Here is a 23,574-nt window from a genome sequence, read left to right as displayed (position 1 = left end):
TCATTCAAATAGACGTTTTTTTTTTTTTCATTTGAGTTTTGACTACACTTCTGTCTGAAACACAAGATAGAAAGCAGTTGTGGAGTGAAGGAGTAGTTTTATTTGTTATATAATTTACCAGCTAATTTTCTCCATTGTAGTTTTTGAACGATTTAATTGCTTCGGTTTTTTATTTACTGAAACTTTTGTGATGGATGATAGATACAATATACTTTTAACAGAAAATCTGGTCTATCTGCTTAGGGTAAACTATCAGTAGCTTTCTCTGTCATGTTTCAGCTTACAAACCCTAATCCCAAACAGTAAGATTGTCAGGATTTAAAGCGGCAACATGTTAGTTTAATAAGAGACAGACATGTGTGTCTTGCCTCAGACAACCCAACCAGCTTCAATCAGCTGTAAAATTGCTCTACCGCACCTATTCAGTTTTTTACCTTAAGCAGAGCATAATACTCTTCCACAAATTACTTTTAAAACGTTTTATTTTGTTTAATCTTTAAAGACTTCTAGAACGTTCAGAAGAAAAAGGTTATTGCCTAACTACAATCACAGTGCAACATTGTGTAATGTAAAAACATTTGTTTTATGTGTATTTATTTGGCACTACAATAAAGCCACGACACTTATCCGAGAGAGAAAAAAAAAATTTTACATAACAGAATTACCGGTATGTGTTCTCTTATTGAAAAGTAGCGTGCTCAGCGCCTGATTGCATTGTGACTACAAAGTGACTACATTTCCCGTGGTGCACTGAGCTTAGGGTCTTGGTGCTGAACGATCGCAGAATTACATTGCTGCTTATTGAGGTGAGTGTGCTGCATTTCTGGTGATTGTAATCACGACCAATTTGGTAAATGTAGCTAGTTTGTTAATATTAATCTAAAGCAACAGCATATAATTAGGTTGTTGATATAACTCGATCTTTACATGTAACGTTATATTTATGAATTTCAAATCACTTATGTAACTTTCTCGTGCAATGCTAAGTTTCTGTGTGGGTTATGTTAGCGACTTGGTAGCTCACCGACAAGAAAAAGACTGCAAAAGAGTTGCTCAGTCTCTTACTAGATATCCACAGAATTTATTTAGCCTCTTAGATTCAAATCTGTATATAATTTGTTTGTACAGAAAGTAATACGTCAGAAGAGGTTATGTCTGATATTTTTGAGAATAATTAATAATTAGAAGAACAGCCCACATTCTGACATTCCTGTTTACTGGGTATTTACTGTGCATTGGTAGTTAGACAGAGAAGAGCTTTGTCATGCATTTTGCCCCAAATGTTGTAACCACAGAGCTTTGTCCATCCTAATCCCATTGTTGGGAATGTTGTGCAACAATAAACCTTTGCTCCATTTTCTTGCATGCATATATTTAAAGCACCTTGCTAAGTCCTAGAGGTTTTATGAAAGTTTGCAGGTTCAATCTCTGCAAGGAGTTATCCATGAGCTAACTATTGGCATTTCTCCCACTTCAGTTTACTTCGAGGACATAAAAATGTTATTTGCTCCATTCCAGGGCCCTGAACCATGTACAAAGAGTTGGCGGTGGCGTTGGGGCTTGGAGCGGTGGTAGCTCTGGTATTCCTGAAGAAGAGAAAGAGGGTCCTGAAAGCTCAGGATGGATGGTGGGGTGTGGGAGCTTGTCCCCAAGGACCTGAGGATGACAGTGTCCGTCCTTTTAAAGTTGAGACAACTTCAGAAGAGATTGAGGTAAATCCTGATCTGAACATTCAAATAAAATTTCATATAGTCGTTTCACTGGAAATACGTTCTGGTGTGTATTTAGTCTGTAGCAACAGCTCTTTTATGTTCCTTAGGATCTGCACCACAGGCTAGATCAGACCCGTTCCTTTCCTTCTCTTGAAGACAGTCAGTTTAACTATGGCTTTAACTCCAGATACCTTGAGAAGGTTGTGTCGTATTGGAGAAATGATTTTAACTGGAGGAAACAAGTGGATAAACTGAACAAATACCCTCATTTCAAGACCAAAATCGAAGGTGAGGCCTAACCACTACACAGCTATAGTAAAGGTGTTGTCAAATTAGCTTAGGTTTGTAAACTTTCATGCAGATTTCATGTACATCATGCAAAATCTCACAGAGCAATGGTAAATGCACCTTAAAGGAATGGTTCATGCAAAAATGAAAATTAGCTGAAAAGTGAATCTGAGATATAGGTGAGTTTGTTTCTTCAGTTGAAATGTTTTGGAGCTATTCAGTAATGCATCACTTGTTTATAAAAGGATCCTCTGCAGTGAATGGGTACCGTCAGAATGAGAGTCCAAACAGCTAATAAAAATATCACCGTAATCCAGTCCATCTGTGAACATCTTAAGTACTGTGTGGTTGTGAGAAACAAATCCATAATTAAGTTTTTGTATTTTATTTATTTATTTATTAACTTTAAACCATACATAGTCCCAGTCCAAAATACCAGTCCATAATCAATAATAATGTTTCCTTAAGTGAAAAAAAGTTAATGCCGTGTTGTCCCCTTACATCAAAATTCACGAACATATTTGTTTAAAGTGGTTTTGAACAGTTTTTACTTGTAAACAGTGCTTGATCTGTGCATATTTCTCCCCCGATTCAAACAAGACAACTTTTTCACTGAAGAAAGCATTATTATGGATAAAGGATTCATATTTTAGACAGAAGCAATGGTTTGAAGTTAAAAACCATCTTAATTAATTTATTTCTCAGAAACACACATTTTCACTTCCTGACATAGATTGATCAACTGGAGTCATGTTTCAGCTCTCATTTTGATGGCACCCATTCACTGCGGAAATGATGTAGTGCTAAATTTCTGCTAAATCTGGTTTGATGATGTAACAGACTCATCTACATCTTGGATGACCTGAGGTTGAGTAATTTTTCAGCAAATTTTTATTTTTGGGTGAACTGTTCCTTCAAAAACTAAATGTTTCACCAGAAGATGCTTGTATTTTGCAGACATTTAAAACTGATTTCATTTTTGTTCTTTGTTGTTTTGTCCGCTATAACAAAAGGTATTGATATTCACTATGTCCACGTGAAACCAAAGAACCTGGCCGAGGGAACCCGTGCTGTGCCTCTGATGATGGTACATGGATGGCCAGGCTCTTTCTATGAGTTTTATGGTATCATCCCCCTGCTTACGGAGCCATCCAGTCCTGATGACATAACCTTCGAAGTCATTTGTCCCTCAATACCTGGTTATGGTTTCTCAGAGGCTCCACATAAGAAAGGTAAAGGGCAAACTACCGATCAGATATTTTTATTGTTTCAAACACACATAGATAAGTATTTTTATTTGTATAATCATGTGTTCTGCACAGGTTTTGACACTGTATGTGCAGCTCACATATTTAATAAACTGATGAAGAGGCTTGGTTTCAACCATTACTATGTTCAGGGAGGAGACTGGGGCTCGCTTATTACCACTAACATGGCCCAGCAGGAGCCCAAGTATGTATAAAAGCATGTCATATTGGTTCTCAACTTTTTTGACTCCAAGGTCCTACTTTGTGCAAGACAACTGGTGCATTCAAGTGCCAATATATTTGTCATTTCATAAATATTTTAACATTTTACCATCAATACAGATACTGCATTTCTTGCATTTCCCATTTTTTTTCACGCTTGTGCTTTTTTTTTTCAACATGACTTGAATGCACTAAAGATTTGAAGGCCATTTGTTAAAGCTGTTATTTAATAATAAAAAAATAAATGGACAAAAATGTTAATTTTTAAATTTTGTATTAATATAACTAAATTGAAGTAAATTAAGAGTTATTGGGGCCTCCTGGTTGAGAACCCATGTATTTCATCATATTGAAATCCATAATAAACATTTCAAGTACTTGAAAGATTTCAAGAATTGATTTTTGTTGTTCATCTTTGTTGTCCTCAGTGCTGTGAAAGGCCTCCACATTAACTTTGCTCCCCCTGCACAAGCAGGCCTCCTCATGATGTTGTCTATTATTTTTGGTCGCCGATTCCCCAAACTCTTTGGCTTCACTGAGCATGATGTTAAACGCCTTTTCCCCACCAAGGAAAAGCTTTTAGTAGACGCATTAAGGGAGACTGGATACATGCACATACAGTCCACTAAACCTGACACTGCAGGTGAGAGACATATTTAAACTTTAAATCGACTTGAATATGAATGTGTTGTGACACTGGTCCATTGGATTATATATTCTGTGTTATTGAACAACAGACTTTGATTTGAAGCTTGACTGTATTGCACAGGCCGTGGATTGAATGACTCTCCCGTTGGTTTGGCTGCCTACATTTTGGAGAAATTTTCAACCTGGACTGAACCGGAGTTTAAGAACCTTGAGGATGGTGGGCTGGAGAGGTAGTCATATTTGACTTCAGCTTTATTATAGGCTGGTGAAATGTGTGTTCAGTTAAATAGTCTTGTCAATTCCCCAACAGGAAGTATTCTCTTGATGATCTCCTGACAAATGTGATGATCTACTGGACCTCTAGGAGCATTATATCCTCCATGCGTTTCTACAAGGAGAACTTCGGCAAAGGCCTGAACCAGCCCCATGCAAAGTATTTACCATTGTATTTTCTGTTCAATAACTCATCGATATTGTGTTCCCAAAAATATTTGGAGACATTTGGGCACAGAAATTTAGGCTATGTGTAATACTTTAGGTCGGCAAATTTTTTTTTTTTTTTTTTGCAAGAAGTTAAAAATCACCAATTTAGTATGCCATGTTTCTCTTTTCCCAATAGGCTTCCAGTTTATGTTCCGACCGGTGTGGCCTCTTTCCCTAATGAGGTGATGCATTCCCCTAAATTGTGGGTGACACAGAAATACCATAAGCTGAAGACTTACACTCTCATGGCTCGCGGGGGCCATTTTGCTGCTATGGAGGAGCCACAGTTATTGGCAGAGGATGTTCAGAACTTTGTCAAGATTGTGGAAAAGAGAAAGAAGAAATAAACAGTTCTATGTCCTTTTATCCATGGGACTAATGGAACACAGTGTTTAGATTCAGAGATACATGAAGTTAAAAAAAACAACTGTTGGACCATAACAGATGACTAATCCTAATCATAACTGTGTCAGAAACTATTTGCATTACATTCAATTTATGTAATAGTCCTATTAATCCTAGAAATGTATTAACACAATTTTATTTTTATTATGAGCCTTAGTTTTATTGCCGTTTAAATAATTCTATTAAAACGACAGGAGCTAACTTACAGTGATTATTTATGGAGCTGTCCGAATGGGACCACGTGAATCAATTTAATGCTGATGTTAAACCGTATGAAATGATAGTCGACACTTTATCGAAGCGCTTTCTAATTGCAGTTATTGTATGATAGCAAAACGTAGTAAAGACTGAAATCAAAAAAGACTGTCAGGAAGACATTTTTATTGTTATCAAGACAAATTTAATACCACTTTTTCATTACAAACAATTCATTAAGAGGAAAAATGAGTGTTCATGATTCAAAGTAATGCCCACTAGAGTGGCTAAGTATATCTGTTCTTCTATTCTTCATTCATCTATATAAATAAAAGTATCATCGCTTATAGATGCTCTGCTGGCCAATGCAATTTCCTCTTTTTCCACATAATGGAAAGTTCTTGGCGTGAACTTTCATGACCAATCAAATAAAGAGACGCTAAGTGAAGGCACGACCAAAGCAATGAAGCTGGTCAGACTCCATTGCTTATGGTTTTCTGGAATGCATATCTGGGAAATTAAAATAGGAAAACTTCTATAAAAAAATAAATATTCTCATAATATTTATACAACCATAAATATTATGTATTGAAATATTTATTTTGCACTAACAAGAGTTGCGCTTTCCATAGAAAATGAGTATTTAAAAATGTCATAAAAAACTATTCTCACAGTAGAGTCCACATAGGCCCCCCAAGGTCAGTTCTCTTAGGGTTACACAGTTTTAGATTGTAGGACAGCATAGTTTATAATAGGTCAATCCCTGCCTGTGCCTTAACAATTTGTCCTGTTGTAGGCAGTTTTAAAATGTGCTTGTGATTTATTCCTCCTTTGATCGCTCACAGGGGAAATGCATTCAGAATTAAGACATTCTCAGGACAAAGAGAAATGATCAGTGGAACAATTCTGATGCAATATTCAGTCTGTAAATGCAAGTGTTCTAGACATATGGGTGTTTTAAACCATTGTGCACACATAATTCAAGTAATTTCAGGTATGACAGATGGCAACTCTACATGATCAAGTCTTACACATACATACATTATGACACTAATTATGGAAAACAAAATGTCTTCTACACGATGAATGTGAATGAATGACCAAACTTATGAGAAATCAAGCTATGTTTGCATTTTACAATAAAGAGATGATCTGTATTGGGCCCTTTGATTGGAATGCTCAAATTTTCACACCAGAATGTGATTATTCTAATATACAGAACTGGATGGATTAAAAAATTGTGTCATTGTGTGTTAAAGAATGACTGAACATCAAATTCATATCTATTCCATAGGAGATGTTTGACAGCAACTACTATCCCCAAACTAACAAATGTTTAATTTTGCATCTAATACTGTTAAAAATGTATGTCATAATTCATTGCTGTGAATACATTTCTGGAGCTCATAAGAAATGTAGAGCAGTCATCACTCAACTAAAAGTAAAACCCTTGGGGCTGTTTATACAGCATGTGCACTTGCGTTCAAAAATAACAACATTAATGGAATTGAAGGCAATTTAACATGAAGTGTCCTAAATATATGGTGTTCATTGCATATGTCGCTTAAAAAAGAAAGATTGAGCATTATGAAATCAAACTGAATGAAAAGTGAACAAGTGAAAAATGGCACAGCGAAAAAAAGATGTCAGTTTTTCTTGCGTTTAAAAAAGCAAGCTCCAAAATGGGAAAAACACAGGGTTTCAAGCCTCTTTATTTTAACTAGTGCCATTAAACGATTAATCGTGTATAATTGCATCCAAAATAAAAGTTTTTGTTTACATAATATGTTTGCGTACTGTGTATACTTATGTATATAAATATATTTAATATATAAACTACATATTTTTCTTAAATATATACATGCATCTATTTGCATTTATATATACATTATAAATATACGCAGTACACACGGATATATTTTTATGTGAACAAAAACTTACTGGGGATGCGATTAATCATGATTAATCATTCGATAGCAATAACTTTTAACATTTTTTGTGAATGCTTTTATTTTAGCACTTTAATTTTAACTAATTGTAAAAGTGTAAAAACGCATCGCTCATGAGTTCGATGCTGAAAAAGCAGTGAGTTACGTACGCAAACAGTGCGTTTACTTTGGAAACTAATTTTAAAAACACCACACTGGAAGGGAAAAGCGCATTCTGTGTGAACCGACTTATTGTGTCTCCATATGTGATGAACATGCTTCCACATAGGATGATTCTTTGGAGATGAATGTTAAACTGAAACCTGTCGCCAGACCAAGATGATACACCCACAATAAAAACAAAACAAAAAAAGAAACGCCAGTAGATGTGAGACTTCCACAAACCGTTGACCCAGAGCGCATAACCTGAATATATAACTGACTGCCTGTGCTTGTGAGATTGTGACCGGTTTAAAGAAAGCTTTCATTCCAGTCATAGGCACAATACAATGACTTAGGAATCCTACAGCAACTACAAATGGTATGGCTTAGACGGAGGTCTAAAATTAGACTAGACAGCAAAGCAAAAAAAATGGCACTATAGCATAAAAAAAAATAAAAATCAAATGACAAGAAAACGAGTGCAACCAAATCGATCCATATGCTAATACTGAGAATTATGGTCAGTAACTCGCACTGAGGTTTCAATTCTAGAATAGTTAGTCTTGATACTATAACGAGTATCATCTATATCTAAGATCAAACATTTGAATAGGCTCTTATAACATTTAAAGAGCTTGTCTACATCACGAAGAACAGTTCTAACATGACCGTTTTCTAAAAAATCATCCATACCAAAATAATATTAAATCCAGGCAAATTTAAAACTTATTTTTTTGAGATGCTAAAGTATAGTTAGCCAGGCCCTTACAACTCAAAGCATCATGGGAATTCAATAGTGAGGTGTCCAGACACTTAAAAATGGTCCTATCAGGGTCAGGCCCATGCTCCATTTGGATGAGATGATGAAGCGGCACAATCCATTCACAAAACGACATCATACATTCAAATGAGGAGGCACTTGTCACAAACAATGGGCTTCAATGAGGAAACTAGATTCAACATGCATTAGATTCATTGTATCTATCACTTGCAGATGGGCTTTTCATGAATATTAAGCTAAAAGTTTACCACATTTAAATTTGCAATATTCTTCAGTCACTGTTAACTTTGAACTCAGTTTAGGTAACACACACTGATAATAGCGCGTCCAAGGCAAACAGAATGGAAATGCTAGTGTAGTGAACTTTGGAAGAAGCAAAATCTTTGGGAGAGAAAAACCCCAAAACTTGAATTGCACTGACATGAAATGACTACAGATTTGTGCAAACTGTGGTCTTTCTGGTGAAAACCATTCATCTTAAACCTGACGTTCAGCATGATTTCTTTGATTTGTGTGTGTATGTTTATAACGAACCAGCAATATTCAACGAGTGTTCTTGAGATTCAATATAGGACATGTAAACTAAAAGATATAGGTGATCACTTGTGTCGCTTCAGCTCAACGCATCTCAATTTGTTCAAGATCTAAACATCATAAAGTATCACATATAAATAAGACAACCCCTCGCCTCAATCACTGGCAGTTGAGGGCACAGCGTACCAATATTGTAAAGGGACCACAGCACAACCCACAACTTATGAACTTATTAAGAGGAGAAAACTGTGAGATTTTGTTCTTCCCAGAGCCTGTGGGAAACTAAGACCCTTTGGGTTTGTTGCTGTGAGGGAGATTTCACAAAGCTGTTTCCTGCACTGTATGAGCAAGGTTACAAGTAGGCTGGGCGGTTATCTTTTCTCCTTCTCCTTCCTCTTCCCTGAGCTTGTCTTCCTCTTTAGTATAAGCAACGCCATTGCTCTCTTTCTGGGCCATCTGGTAATGCTGATGGTCCGGGCCTTTGGACTATAGCATAGGCACATACATATACAACCATTCATATTGGAAGAAGGAATGTTGTATTTGAAACTGGATTTTGATTTGTAGCATTTAACTGACTTACATTGTCTTCCAGTGGAGTAACACAGCAGAGTTTCTCCCTGTAGCGTTGGGGCAGAAAGAACAGCAGATTGCCAAGCACAGGGTAAATCGTACCTGGGTTTAAATCTTTCTCTTTCCAGGGCCCTGAGTGAACACGAAGCACAACAACTTTGTGGTTGCAGCTTAATGATCAACATTGTTATTGGTAACTACAACTAAATCAATAAAGTAAAATTTAAATTAAATTTCAAATATGCTTATTAGATCAAAAGTTACAAAATTAGAGATGTTGCCGTGATGTACTAAAATAAAAATTGAAGCTACGTAGAAAGGTTTAAAAAAAAAAAGTGACGTAAGAAAAATATATAATAGTACAGTATATAAATAAAACAAATTTTAAATAATACATATTCTTAAAACATTTTCAGAATTAAATGATTAACTTGTATATGTAATTGTACTAAAGCGAAAATACATTTAAATATTATCTTGAATATATTTACTTTGTATTAGTGTAAGAGTGTAATATGAAAGTATCAACTTTAATGTATTTGTAAAGCACTTTTTTTCCATACTGTAACTCATGCATATTCATTTTATTATTTCAAATGACATTTTGTTTTGTCCTTTTCTCTGAAAATTTTGCTAATCCAGTAGCACCACCTAGCGATCTTCAATTTGAAAACACTTCAGTAAATTCTTTGTGTAATCTTACTAGGCCATTAAATTCTAACCTTATCTTTAACACTTAAAACTTTATAGACAACATGCAAAATATTCACAAAGGTATAGCTTTATCAGCAGCAAAACAAAACTTTAAACTGCTTTAAAGACTCTATGATACAGTAAGACGATTGAGTGTTTGATGTATTTTGGAAACACACTTTACCTGTAAGAAAGCTGACCAGAAGTCCCACCACAACAACTGTGGCAGAATTATGAGCACTGTACCACATGTATGATAGAGAGTACAAAGCCTGAACTCCAGAAGGCCTGAGAAGACAAGATCATAAAATAAATGAGCCAATTCGGTCTGTAATTTAGCTAAGATTAGTCGAAGCAGTATTTGCTACAGAAGCTGAAATAACTGCTTTCTGATTCGTCTGATGTAATCAAGCATTTTAGAACAGGAATTTCTTGAGCACCATTGCTTTATTAATAAAACTGACCTTGGTTTAGATGTGATGAGTGTCGTCATCACAGCTGTTGTCATGTTTCCCAAATCAGGTATGACAGTGGTATTTATCACCGGTGGTACAGATGCAGACATTCGTGAAACAAAGCTGCCGATACCGATCCAGAAAGCCATGACCAGCCCTGATGCCAGCCCAACCAGAGCACCCTGAAAAAACACACAGTCCATGAAATGAAACAGATTCCACTTATTTTATTACTAAAATAATAATACGATTGAATTAAACTGATCAAAAGTGAAGACTTCTATATTGATATAAAAAATCAAACCGACCCCAATCTTTTGAACAGTTGTGTATATACTTCGCTTGTTTGACTTACAGTGGAATTGGCCCAAGGGAAAAACATCCCCAGACAGAAAAGGCCAAGCAGAGGTCCACCCACCATCCCAAATATACTGAGTGCTGCCTAAGGATGTTAAAGATATATAGATTATTGTTAACTTTATGAATGCATAACACTAAATTACACTTAAAATTGATCTGCATTTCTTATATTATTATATCCACACAATACAATCATGGAGCTCACCTGCAGCACGGAGCCCATTAAAGAGGCGATGTATGCCATAGCCAGACACACAAGACCATAGGCAAGAGCTGTGAGGAATTTAATGACAAAACAATTACCCCATCATCCCAGGATTGACTTTCAGCTTAGTATGGACAATATCTTGTACTAAACTCATTCTATGAGGAAGAGATGAACAACTCATAGAAAAATAATGAGTGAAATAATACGCTCTGCCTTTCAGACAGTTATTGTAAAACAGCTTACCCAACATTTTTGATAACAGGGTGGCACGGGCCTCCGTCATGGGTCGTACGTGAGGTTTGATCAGATCCTCCATGGTGACCGTTGCTAGGGAGTTGAAGGCAGATGAGATTGTGCTGTAAGATAAATTGGACACCATTTAAAGATCAGTATCAACATCTAAAAAAAAAAAAACGTATAAATTATAATAGGAGCAGCTGTCCTCACAAAATCTGGTTGTTACCTGAGAGCTCCACTAAACAGACAGGCGACAAACAGTCCTGGTAAACCAGGAAGATCTCTCAACACATCCATTACAAAGTACAGCACCATCTGCAGATGGAGAGAGAGGAGGAGAGTGAGTTTCCCATAATAACTGTCAAACGGTTTGAGGATCTTGATATCAAAGAACAACAAGATACAGAAGTGAATGATAAAGCTTATCAAGAAGAAAAAATATAACAATAATCATTTTCAAAACAATAGGCTGTTGCATAAGTCAAGTCAAGTCTGCTTTATTGTCAATTCTTCTACATGTACAGTACAAACATACAGAGAATTGAAATTGCATTACTCTCAGACATTACTCTATTTATATATAATATAAGATATACTCTCTCTCTCTCTCTCTATATATATATATATATACAGTATTGTTCAAAATAATAGCAGTACAATGTGACTAACCAGAATAATCAAGGTTTTTAGTATATTTTTTATTGCTACGTGGCAAACAAGTTACCAGTAGGTTCAGTAGATTCTCAGAAAACAAACAAGACCCAGCATTCATGATATGCACGCTCTTAAGGCTGTGCAATTGGGCAATTAGTTGAAAGGGGTGTGTTCAAAAAAATAGCAGTGTCTACCTTTGACTGTACAAACTCAAAACTATTTTGTAAAAAAAAAATTTTTTTCTGGGATTTAGCAATCCTGTGAATCACTAAACTAATATTTAGTTGTATGACCACAGTTTTTTAAAACTGCTTGACATCTGTGTGGCATGGAGTCAACCAACTTGTGGCACCTCTCAGCTGTTATTCCACTCCATGATTCTTTAACAGCATTCCACAATTCATTCACATTTCTTGGTTTTGCTTCAGAAACAGCATTTTTGATATCACCCCACAAGTTCTCAATTGGATTAAGGTCTGGAGATTGGGCTGGCCACTCCATAACATTAATTTTGTTGGTTTGGAACCAAGACTTTGCCCGTTTACTAGTGTGTTTTGGGTCATTGTCTTGTTGAAACAACCATTTCAAGGGCATGTCCTCTTCAGCATAGGGCAACATGACCTCTTCAAGTATTTTAACATATGCAAACTGATCCATGATCCCTGGTATGCGATAAATAGGCCCAACACCATAGTAGGAGAAACATGCCCATATCATGATGCTTGCACCTCCATGCTTCACTGTCTTCACTGTGTACTGTGGCCCTTGGACCCAAAAAGAACAATTTTACTCTCATCAGTCCACAAAATGTTCCTCCATTTCTCTTTAGGCCAGTTGATGTGTTCTTTGGCAAATTGTAACCTCTTCTGCACATGCCTTTTTTTTAACAGAGGGACTTTGCGGGGGATTCTTGAAAATAGATTAGCTTCACACAGACGTCTTCTAACTGTCACAGTACTTACAGGTAACTCCAGACTGTCTTTGATCATCCTGGAGGTGATCATTGGCTGAGCCTTTGCCATTCTGGTTATTCTTCTATCCATTTTGATGGTTGTCTTCCGTTTTCTTCCACGTCTCTCTGGTTTTGCTCTCCATTTTAAGGCATTGGAGATCATTTTAGCTGAACAGCCTATCATTTTTTGCACCTCTTTATAGGTTTTCCCCTCTCTAATCAACTTTTTAATCAAAGTACGCTGTTCTTCTGAACAATGTCTTGAACGACCCATTTTCCTCAGCTTTCAAATGCATGTTCAACAAGTGTTGGCTTCATCCTTAAATAGGGGCCACCTGATTCACACCTGTTTCTTCACAAAATTGATGACCTCAGTGATTGAATGCCACACTGCTATTTTTTTGAACACACCCCTTTCAACTAATTCAACTAATTGCCCAATTGCACAGCCTTAAGAGCGTGCATATCATGAATGCTGGGTCTCATTTGTTTTCTGAGAATCTACTGAACCTACTGGTAACTTGTTTGCCACGTAGCAATAAAAAAATATACGAAAAACCTTGATTATTCTGGTTAGTCACATTGTACTGCTATTATTTTGAACAATACTGTATATAAAAGAAACATTATTATCAATGTTAAATTTTTTGAAAACCATAATACATTTTGTTTATTATACACAGAAAATTAGAATAGATTAGAAAGTTTTTATTAAAAATCTGTATTGTATTTATTTATTAATTTTTTTTTTTTTTTTGTCTGACCTGGTCATTGCTTTTGACATAGCCCTGATCCAGTGGGCTCTCCTCCCCATATCGAGCGTACATAACCAGACCCATTAAACAGCCCAACGTGAGCACGATCTGCTGGCATGGGAACACCGCATAACAGGACCTGAAGAACAAGATGCCCCAAAAAACACAATGCTCCATCAAACAACTTCACAGTTTGAGATTCTATTGACTTAACCAGAGTGTGGAAGAGCTGGGTGTTTTCTTACATGATGGCCTCTTTCTCTGTGCGGGAGCAGAGGTATCTCTGGACCTGAGCCTGATTCACTCCATACAGGGCCAGCATGAGGAAAACCCCCCCAACTCCCAGAGTCCAGAATGTGTGCCTCTCTAAAGGGTCGGGGTTCAGGCTGCCATGGGGACCACAAAACAAAGAATGTGAGCTTCAGTTACAGTTCTGGTATGTGGAACAGTGTTTGTTAGATAATCTTAAAGGAACAGTTTAGATACTCTTATAAAACCGCACCACTCACTCAAGGCCTGAGATACGGCTGCCGTTTTGTGCTTTCCTCCAAACTTCAGCGATGCCACCTGCCTGATGGGTACCAACTATAATCACTGCAAGCTGCCCCGCAAACATAACAACTGTCTGAAACACATCTGTCCAGATCACTGCTTTCAGACCACCCTGGAGAAGGAGAGAAGAGAGGAGCAGGTCCACTACCATTCAAAAGTTTGGGGATTTTTGAATGTTGTTGAAAGAAGTGCTCATCAAGGCTACATTCGTTTGATCAAAAATAAAAGTAAAACTGTAATATTGTGAAATATCATTACAATTAGGAATCGCTGTATAATGTAATTTATTCCTGTAATGTTCAAGTTGAATTTTCTATTCTTTATTCCTCTCCTGATCCTTCGGAAAATCATTTGGCATTCAAGAAACATTTCTATTTATTATAACATTGGAAACATTTGTGCTGCTTAAACCAGGATACACATTTTTTTTATTATTTGATGAATAGAAACCAAATTTACTTGAAATATAATTATTTTGTGACATTGTAAATGTCTTTTCTGTTACTTATGATTAATTGAATGCCACCCTGCTGATTAAAAGTGTTCATTTCTTAAAAAAACAAAAAAAACTTACTGACCCCATACTTGTGTAGCTGAGCAACAGTAGGTGAAAACAATACATCACATGTAAACAATGAGAGACATATCTCCACCCTACCAGAGCTGTGTAAAGTGTGCACACCAATCCTATGGCCAGCACTGCTCCCCAAAGGTCAAAACCTGTTACTGTGATCACAAACAAATTCAAACATTTACAAGAGGAAAAACACGAAATAAACTACTTATCTGATTAACATCAACATGCGTGTCTTGTAATGCATCAATAATCTCAATTACCTGCATTAAGTGCAAGTGCTGGAGCATACAGAACAACTCCCATATAGATCACCTGCGTAAAAACATAATAGGATAGATGTAACAGTTATAATGCTTGTTTCCACACCTACTGTAATAACTTATTTCTCTGAATGTCCCCGTCTAGTAACTGATAGTTCTGAGAATCATTACACTTTAGATCCACAACGCTAAGTAAAATATTGTCCATATCAGTGGGGGGGGGGGGGGGATCAGAATAAGCTTGTAGGTGAAAGTTCAAGTTTTTATACTGATAACAGGGTGTCTTTGTGTCTAACAAAACTGGAGTAAAAGACAATATTACTTTAGATTATTAGATTATACTCCTAAAGGTTTTAATGTCCTATTGTACACATCCAAGTGGTAACCACAACTCACCATCTGAAAGATGAAGGTCAAAGTGCCACATATCCGAACACTTTTACTAAAACGAAGTTCCAGATACTATGAAGGAGAAAAAGAAGGCAAGAATACAATACAAACGGAAATAGTGTTAAATCCCATAGAGCATGTTTTGGTACAGCGGGGGACTGTAATTTACAAATATTACATAATCATTTTAAGTTAGATGGATTGAGATGGATTCATCAAGCATGCATTAAATTGAACAAATGTAATAATAAATACTTTCTAAAAACATTTTCTTATTTGCTGTAATAAAATAGCATATTTTGATTTCTGGAATGCTTGATTTTGATTGGTTAAGAATTCTGCTGTCAAAAAATATTTGTATAATTGGGATTTATTTTGCTATTCTAACTGACGGTCCATTGTCCTTATAATGTTAAAGTGAGCTCCAAAAGTCTAAGAGCACTTGTTGTATGAGTGCTTAAATTTTGAACTTGCAGGTCAATTTACAAAGTTCCCACCCTTTTTGACCAATGAATATCCATGTTTTTTTTTCATTAACTTTGCAGTTGTTTAATGATTATCAGATTTAGTAAAGCATTTAGTAAAATCCTTCAATTTCAGACAAATTCTCTAATGAATCATTCACTGACTCATTTGTGAAACTGATTCATAAAAAAAAAAAAAAACTCTGATCCCCAAAAAGTGACACTTTCTCCAGTCTCTCGAACACACAAAGACAGTGAATTTCTAATGTAGTACCTGATACGCGCTGCTAAGACGGAGCCGATAGAAAACTGGTATGAAAATGTGTGCAGGGATGAGTAGGCCCAGGAAGTAGGAGCAGCCCAGGAACCAATACTGCGTGCCATGTGTGTAAATCTCAGATGGGGCACCCAGGATGGCCACCGCTGACTGAAAGGTGGCTAGCAGTGAAAGGGACACTGGAAGGCAGCGCATGCTGCGGTCGGCCAGCAGGAACTCCTGTGTGGTCCTCTGACGACCCCCTGAGAAGGCATAGTAAAGACCGATTCCAGCAGAGGCCACTAGCAGCAAGACAAAAATCACATAATCCACTGTGCTGAAGTGCATCTGGACTACGGCCCCCATGATGCTGTGAGGTATGTAGAGGAGCACACAGAGTGATGTGGCCCCTGGATGATCAGTGGAGGGTCAGTGGACAGTTGACCATTGGTCCATCATGAAGGATAGCAGGTGACTTGCTATAAGAAATAAATACAAAGACTGTTGAGGCAAAAATGCAGAATATCCACATCACACCTACTGACAAAATAGCAGTAAGGAAACATTTACACAAATGCATTGCAAAGCATGTGCAAAACAACTTGAAAGAGACAATGTATTTTACATCACAATTTGGCCTTTTTATACACATAAAAAGTTGCAGTCAAATCAAAATAGCAATCAAGTTAATCTTGCCTACTGTGAAGTACATAAAAATGAAATAGATTGTGAATAAAAAAAATTATCAAAAAGAAGTCTGTTGTTCTTAAAGCATTTACAGTATAATTCATTATAATATTTATAACAAAATAAAAACTTTATTCAAAATATCTTGTGTTGCACAGAAGAATTAAAATCATGTCAGTATGGAACGACAATTGTCAATGAAATGATTGACAACATGTTTTTAATATTGTCACAACAATGAACAGACAAACCTTCATGGCAGGAATCAATCTATTTACAAATTAAGAAATTATTTAACTATTATAATACAAATACATGTAAACTTCAATTGTGTGTAAGTCAGTATGTGTAAGTATGCATTCATGCCACTCAAAACTTCTAAGTACATAAATGAAATAATTGCAAAGTTACAGTCTTGTTCTCTTTTGTGAAGTTCCAGACATTGATCAGACATTGAGTCTTAATGAGCCAAACAAAATGATTGCTCTCAGTGCCAGTTCAAAAATTATTAAATACATACATTAAATGAAATAAAACACAATCACCAGTTTATCAATCACACAACCCACTGAAAACCAAGCACTGGTCTTGTGAGACATAATGACATGACACGGTTTATTCAATGAGCCATCATGTGACTTAGAAATCTCTTTTTAATTTAATATAGTGTTACTAGGGCTTCCTGTCGTAACAAATCAGCTTAACTGTTCTAACATATCCTGACATTATGTAGTGCTCAAGCTAATTCACACAAACGTGTTCAGTGCAAAAAGCACTGTGGGTCAGTGTATTTAGGCCAGAGGAGTGACACTGGTTACATTGAGAAGATGATGCTGATAAAATATGGCAAGTCACTATTATCACTTACTGTAGCTTTACCCCATCTGAAAACATCTGAGCAGGGTTTTTTTTTTAAAGAAATTAATACTCTCATTAAGTGAGAATGCATTACATTGAACAAAAGTGTCAGTAAAGACATTTAAAACATTTATATGATTTAAGTTTTTAAATAAATTCTGTTTGATAATTGTTTTATATTAAGAAGAATGTCTCGAGCACATAATCAGCATTATAGAATGATTTCTGTCACACAGAAATCTAAAAATACAGCTTTATCACCACATGATTAAATTGCATTTACGTATATTATTACGTATTTGTTAAAAATGCAACCTTGGTAAACACAAGAGTATTTCAAAAACATTTGAAAAAAATCTTACCAACCCCAAACAGCATAGTGGAAACTTCAAAAGTGATCAGAACAGACTGTCATGCATTTATTTCATATTAATTCAGGTAGACACATTTAGTAGTAGTAGTAGGTACCGTAGGTACATAACACCCTGTAAAATGGTCAAAAGTCAATGCTCATTGTCATTTATTGACTACACATGCAATATCTCTTAAATTAGTTGCATACAATGGACACAATTTACAGCACACAATCATGTCCTGTCTAGTGGAACAATACAGCTAGTTCTGCAGCAAATATGACATTTTTCATTTTGAGGTCAAGAACACTTGAGTTTAACTAGAGTGTAACTAGATCCAAATGATAACCACATAAAAATCTGTATCTAATCTGTAATGTGTGTATATAATATAAATAAATAAATAAATAAATAAATAAATAAATAAATAAAATAAATAAATAAATAAATAAATAAATAAATATATAAATATATAAATAAATAAATAAATATATATATATATAGGCAGGTTATTCATTTCAAACCCTGGCTGTGGGATATCATGTGTTGAAATATACTCCGCATGACTCTAACAGCAGGTGGGAAGACCTTTAAACAACTAGTTCTCCGAAATCTAAGCCAAGCCATAGACTTAATATGAAACAAATTACAAAATCATTTGTTCACTTTAGCAGTTGATCAGTTCATTTCGAGTCATCAAAGCTGTTGTCCTGGCTAGTTTTCTCACGTGTGGCATGATAAGGAAATAAGCGAAAGACTCTGACCTAGAAGGTCTGCGACAACTTTGATAACAACACCGCACAAACGATGTTTGGGTTGGAATGGATCGTTTTATACCAGTTTAATCTTTCTCACTTATTTCAAGAAAGGAAAAGGACAAACCGGTTCTTATCTGCAGTACAGTGATGCAAAATTCAAGGACACACAGGCCAGGATTTGTCAACTCACTATGCTGTCTGCTCAGATACTTTCCTGCTGCTGTGAAGAATAGTTTGGGTTTTTAGTTTAATACTTAAAGTACTAAATCTATAATGGATAAGAAATTAAATGAGCGAAAAAAGGGACAAAGCTGTATCGTTTCAAGGATTTTGAGGATCAAACAGTGGGATAAAGGCATAGCAAAGTGTCTGTTTGATTTTCTTTAGCCTCTATGATCAAGCCTGGTTCCTGATATGATCCATTAAACACAGCTTATGAGCATGAGAACCCACTGTATTACACATTGTACCCTGACATGGTCGATTTATAGTAAATATCAGCTGTGCTGGACCACCAAATAAAATAACAACCCAACGGTCTCATTATTTATGGTGGTTTAGTATGAGAGCCTCTATAATTTGCCTTATTTAAAAAAGAAACAATATTTGTCTTATAAATAGGGATGTCAGTTTAACATGTTTTCTACCAACAAAGCAAATCTACTTTCAATATCAAGCCCTATTCAAATGACAAGGCTGTCAGTCATGTACATTTTATGTTATAAAAACTTAATCTTTTATATTCTTCTTAGTGCTGGCCAACGGTTAATTGGGATTAATCACATTCAAAATAAAAGGTTTGGTTTATATGATGTGTACTGTGTGCATTTATTATGTATATAAAAAGACACACACATAAAGTTTATATGTTGAAAATATTTACATATATATATAAATAAAAAAATTTCTTAAATATATAAATGTGTGCATATTTATATACATAATAAATATACTTTATACACACCCGTAAATTATGTACACAAAAACATTTATTTTGGATGCAATTAATCGCGATAAATCATTGTCTAGCACTAATTCTTTTGCATCTTTATTTTTCTTTTCATATCAGCAGGGAGCCCTTGATAATAAAAACTGACTTTATGTTCTTATATAACGTATGTCAGAAATTAATCCTCAATCCACCATTTTTAAAAAGCTGAATATACAAGTCATACATGCCGCAGAAAAAAGTTCTATGCGAACCTAATTATTAATACTAACAACAATAAAAATATATCTGAATCTTAAAATAATAATCAAACTAAAAAACTAATAAGAAAGATAAAGAGGTTAATAAGATGCATCACTGATACAGCTTTACAATTATATGATATAAAAACAGTTTTAACAACAATAATAATGCAAATATAAATAATCAAGTATTTATATATATACACACTTCATTTGACATCAGATAATAGGATATAAAACAAGGCAATGGTATTGAGCAGAACAAGTTCTGACATGAATTATAGTACTGGTAAAACCAAGTTTATGAAAAGCTGTTGCACTCATTAAAATACCAAGCTCACAGCACGCCAGGAGGCCAACCAACATGATTAACAATGCCTGAAGTCATTGTTTTCACCAGCACCAGGATTAGCAATTTAAGAAACTGGACTGAATGTAAACCACCAAGGCACTTAAAGGAACAGTTAAGTCAAAAATGACAATTCTATAATTTATTCACCCATGCATTGTTTCAAACCCTTAAGACTTTCCCTAACCCTTAAACCCTGCACTTTCTGGTCACACTGCCGGGCACCTGTATGATTTCATAAAGCTATCCATTTTCAAACTTATCCGTCCAACAAAACATTCATCATGGCTGTAGATCTTTTTACAACCGCTATTATGCAACCTGACTCTATAAAACAATATTTGGTTGTAAACTCTGCAATAATTCATGTTCAAAGACCAATATTTGTCCATATGAGATTTGACATTCACTTTGCTGCCACTTATTTCCATACTAACCCTCCCCATAACTTATCCCTAAAATCAGATGGAAATTAAAGTTGAATAATAATATTGTAAAAGCTCTAACTCGTGTTGTAAGTCTGAACTTGACATTTACTACATTTACACCTGATTGGTTGATTAGAATGTTTGTTCTATTAAGTGAATTTGCATATACATTTCATTAGCTCTGTACTTGTACTCCGCATAATTACAATAAAGTTGAATCTAATCTAATGATACAGTGGCAATGTACTGAACACGTTTTTTCTCTAAAGTTGACATTTATCATCTTACATTTAAAGTAGGCCTATAGTTGTATAAATATTTATAAAATATTTTCATGAAAACGTTTTTGCAAACACTGGCACGTCACGCGTGTTATGTTTCAGTCAGTGACACCATGACATTTCCCTATTCGTTTTAATGGCGGGATGCAACGCTGTTTACATAATAAAAACTACATGCGCGTAAAATTAAAGAGAATATGATGTTAAGTTAAACGAAGATCCTTCACTTTTACCGGTCAATATCTCAACCCACACGCTATTCGCGAGCAACATGATCGCCACGAGCTCGAAAACGAATAGACTGCGCGCGTACTAACTTACGAGAGAGAGCGGCTGCGAATATTTGATTCCATAGATATCACCCGATGTAAAGAAATTTTACGAAGAGCTGCATCTGACAGCAACAGCGTAACATTAGCTGAATGACTGTGTCCTTTACATGAGGAGAATACCGCGATGCCTGAAGGAAATGACAGTCTGATGTAAAAGGGCGACACTGTTTCGTCACGACAGAGCAAAACGTGCTCTACCCACCAGAACATACGCTAATAGTATACGCTGCGACGCAAATAAATAGAGCGCTCCCATTGTAATCAACGAAGCTGTCTAGGCTGCCGCGCGCAATGTGCTCTGGCAGTAGTTTAGGCAGTGCCTTTTAGTGACCTTATCATTCATTCTGCTCAGACATCGTGTATTATCTTACCTCGGTCAGAGTTCATCCGGTGAACAATGAGCGAAGAATGGAGAAAGGCTTAAGCAGTGTCGTTTCAGACCACCCCTACTCCTACTCTCCTTGACATCACAGTAAAGGTTGCTGCTCCATAGTTGACGCACATGTGCTTCCGACGTCACGCTGAAACGTCACTGTGTCACTACCTCACTCGCGGCTCCCATAACGTGATCCTCCGTAATTCCCGAGGGGGAAAAAAGACTCTCAGAATGTTATGCCTGTTGAAAAGGTACAAAAAACACTGATTAGAGCCTACAAAATTATCATATACATATGTATGTGTGTTTGTAATGTACAGAATACAAAAGGCACTTTGAAAACCAAATATTTAATCATTTATAAATAATTGTTAATGTGATGTAATAAAGGAATTACTAATATATATAATATTTTCTATTTAAATATTATTATTGTTTTTTACACTGGTTTATTAATAGTTTATTGTAACCCCCCCCCCCCCCCTTTTTAAATTAATTATTCTTACTGTATTGTTCTTGCATTCAGCATTATTTAAAAATAAACTCATGACTCAAAAGTCAAATTAGGATTCATTATATATATATTCTAGGGTCTTCAGGAGGTGAATCTCTTGGTGAACGGCCAGCACCTCCTCAGAGGACAATATGGTGACAGTGGAACGAGGCACATGGAGACCACTCTGTTTGATGTTACAAGGGGAGTACCATATGCTACAGGTAACATCAATAAGTTCCTTTGAGAGGACAGTGAGGAACAGAGGAAAACAGGCAAAAACTACACTTCCCAAAAGGATGTTAGGCACCGGTTTAGGTTGTAACAGTCCAAAAAAACATATATAAGTCATCAGGGCCGTGCACAGACCTTTTGAGGGGCATGTGCTGAAACTGAAAAAGGGCACCCCCCTCCCTTTTTTTATCAATTATATATATATTCTCTATTTGAGATATTCTGTTTGGTTTTATAAGCTAATTTGTATTATTTGGTTAACATGATTATGAATGACATTGAGAAGAGGGGAAGGTGAGCAATGAGTCAAGTATTTTTGACTAACTTTTTTGAAACATAATTTAAAGGGGGGGTGAAATGCTCGTTTTCACTCAATATCCTGTTAATCTTGAGTACCTATAGAGTAGTACTGCATCCTTCATAACTCCAAAAAGTCTTTATTTTTATTATATTTATAAGAGAAAGATAGTCTGTACCGATTTTTCCCGGAAAAACACGAGCGCCTAGAGACGTGACGTGTGGGCGGAGCTAAAGAATCACGAGCGCCAGTAGGCTTTTGAGTTGAGAGCGTTTGGAAGCTGTGACACAGATCCAGAGGCTGAAATAAGTTCCACTTTATGTCGTCTTTTTTTTTTTTTTTTTTTTTTTTTTTTTTAAGCTGTACATGTGGAAAGTGCAGTTTGATGACAACATCGCATGTTGTTTACTTGATGTGCTTACGCGCTGATAGTGAAAAAGCAGTGAAAAGCAGTTCTGAAGGATCACGTGACACTGAAGAGTACTGAACTGGAGTTATCATGCTGAAAATTCAGCTTTGATCACAAAAATAAATTACATTTTAAAATATATTCAAATAGAAAACAGTTATTTAAAATTGTACAAATATTACACAATATTACTGTTTTGGCTGTATTTTGGATCAAATAAATGAAGACTTGGAATGAATCATGAATTACATTCTGCATGATAAAATATAAAGATTTCACAGTGATGTTTTTTTTTAGTTACTACTACATTACTGTAGTAAAACCATGTTTTACTACATTTTATACATGTGAGGATGAGCGGAGAGTATACCATAACATTATTAGCCTAAATGTTAATAAATTAAGTGTATCAGCAATCATAAATCAAAGAAGAAATTTCTTAGAAATATGTTATCTAGGTGACGAGGATCACTCGTCGCTTTGTGTAAGTTCCAGTACGAAACAGCGCAGTTTTTCCTGTGGTAAAATGCATTTGG

At 35.7% G+C, this 23,574-nt stretch overlaps 2 protein-coding genes across 3 annotated transcripts; one reads left to right on the top strand and one right to left on the bottom strand.

Annotated features, from left to right (window-relative positions):
• The first annotated feature begins 644 nt into the window (after positions 1-644).
• On the top strand, positions 645-6,357 carry LOC127983838 (epoxide hydrolase 1). Of its 2 annotated transcripts, none has more exons than XM_052586195.1 (9): positions 645-806; positions 1,519-1,712; positions 1,820-2,000; positions 3,014-3,232; positions 3,323-3,452; positions 3,898-4,112; positions 4,239-4,347; positions 4,428-4,550; positions 4,737-6,357. In XM_052586195.1, exons 2-9 carry the CDS (start codon positions 1,530-1,532, stop codon positions 4,945-4,947), a joined length of 1,371 nt encoding a protein of 456 aa, XP_052442155.1. In that variant the 5' UTR covers positions 645-806; positions 1,519-1,529; the 3' UTR covers positions 4,948-6,357. The 2 variants fall into 2 exon arrangements, with proteins under 2 accessions (XP_052442155.1, XP_052442156.1); XM_052586196.1 differs by lacking the exon at positions 645-806 and adding an exon at positions 830-850.
• On the bottom strand, positions 5,367-22,066 carry LOC127983837 (sodium-dependent multivitamin transporter). Its single transcript, XM_052586194.1, has 16 exons — positions 21,600-22,066; positions 16,010-16,470; positions 15,278-15,343; positions 14,882-14,933; positions 14,703-14,770; positions 14,002-14,156; positions 13,738-13,878; positions 13,502-13,631; positions 11,358-11,446; positions 11,138-11,250; positions 10,892-10,959; positions 10,682-10,768; positions 10,336-10,508; positions 10,056-10,159; positions 9,189-9,310; positions 5,367-9,091 (listed from the first exon to the last, which is right to left on the bottom strand). The coding sequence occupies exons 2-16, from the start codon at positions 16,355-16,357 to the stop codon at positions 8,924-8,926; spliced, it is 1,884 nt and encodes a 627-aa protein (XP_052442154.1). The 5' UTR covers positions 16,358-16,470; positions 21,600-22,066; the 3' UTR covers positions 5,367-8,923.
• Positions 22,067-23,574: the final 1,508 nt, after the last annotated feature.

Source organism: Carassius gibelio, chromosome B20, assembly GCF_023724105.1.
Source record: "Carassius gibelio isolate Cgi1373 ecotype wild population from Czech Republic chromosome B20, carGib1.2-hapl.c, whole genome shotgun sequence".
Classification (NCBI taxonomy): Eukaryota; Metazoa; Chordata; class Actinopteri; order Cypriniformes; family Cyprinidae; genus Carassius; species Carassius gibelio.
This window is presented reverse-complemented; position numbering and strand designations above follow the sequence as displayed.

Bases quoted from the DNA above. Each gene is read 5' to 3' on its own strand.
- LOC127983838 (XM_052586195.1), top strand. From the start codon at position 1,530: ATGTACAAAGAGTTGGCGGTGGCGTTGGGGCTTGGAGCGGTGGTAGCT. The intron at 4,113-4,238 runs GTGAGAGACATA...TGTATTGCACAG, and splicing joins CACTAAACCTGACACTGCAG to GCCGTGGATTGAATGACTCT. The intron at 4,348-4,427 runs GTAGTCATATTT...ATTCCCCAACAG, and splicing joins GAGGATGGTGGGCTGGAGAG to GAAGTATTCTCTTGATGATC.
- LOC127983837 (XM_052586194.1), bottom strand. From the start codon at position 16,357: ATGGGGGCCGTAGTCCAGATGCACTTCAGCACAGTGGATTATGTGATT. The intron at 14,771-14,881 runs GTAATTGAGATT...TTGTGATCACAG, and splicing joins AGCACTTGCACTTAATGCAG to TAACAGGTTTTGACCTTTGG. The intron at 13,632-13,737 runs GTAAGAAAACAC...CTTGTTCTTCAG, and splicing joins ACAGAGAAAGAGGCCATCAT to GTCCTGTTATGCGGTGTTCC.